Genomic DNA, 279 nt, shown 5'->3' with positions numbered 1-279 from the left:
GGTAAAGACAAGCTCTTTTATTTTTTGTCTATAAAATCAGGGCCTGTGATTCAAAATCTGTACACTTTGAAAAGGACTTTTGCGGGGACGCTTTGCTATTCTTATACATCTTTCCCGTTCCAGATTTTCTAGAGAAATGTACGAGATTACCGGAATCACCAACTTCACACCCATTTTCCCCGATTAGCGATTCTCACCTGGACGCCGAGATTCCTCAGTATTGGCGTTTAGCAACCGTATTGCATCTTCCGATCTTCCGGCCCTGGAATGGTTGAAGTC

General features: G+C 43.4%; 1 protein-coding gene across 1 annotated transcript in view; it reads left to right on the top strand.

Annotated features, from left to right (window-relative positions):
- LOC119591936 (galactoside alpha-(1,2)-fucosyltransferase 2-like) overlaps positions 1-279 on the top strand; it is a gene marked incomplete in the record, with an annotated part of 27,690 nt that overhangs the window by 27,212 nt on the left and 199 nt on the right. The window contains 1 exon segment of the mRNA XM_037940689.1: positions 124-279. Coding sequence (XP_037796617.1) covers positions 124-187 — 64 coding nt within the window.

Source organism: Penaeus monodon, chromosome 29 (genome assembly GCF_015228065.2).
Source record: "Penaeus monodon isolate SGIC_2016 chromosome 29, NSTDA_Pmon_1, whole genome shotgun sequence".
Taxonomy (NCBI): Eukaryota; Metazoa; Arthropoda; class Malacostraca; order Decapoda; family Penaeidae; genus Penaeus; species Penaeus monodon.
Note: the sequence above shows the minus strand (reverse complement) of the source record. Positions and strands in the feature narration are given on the sequence as shown.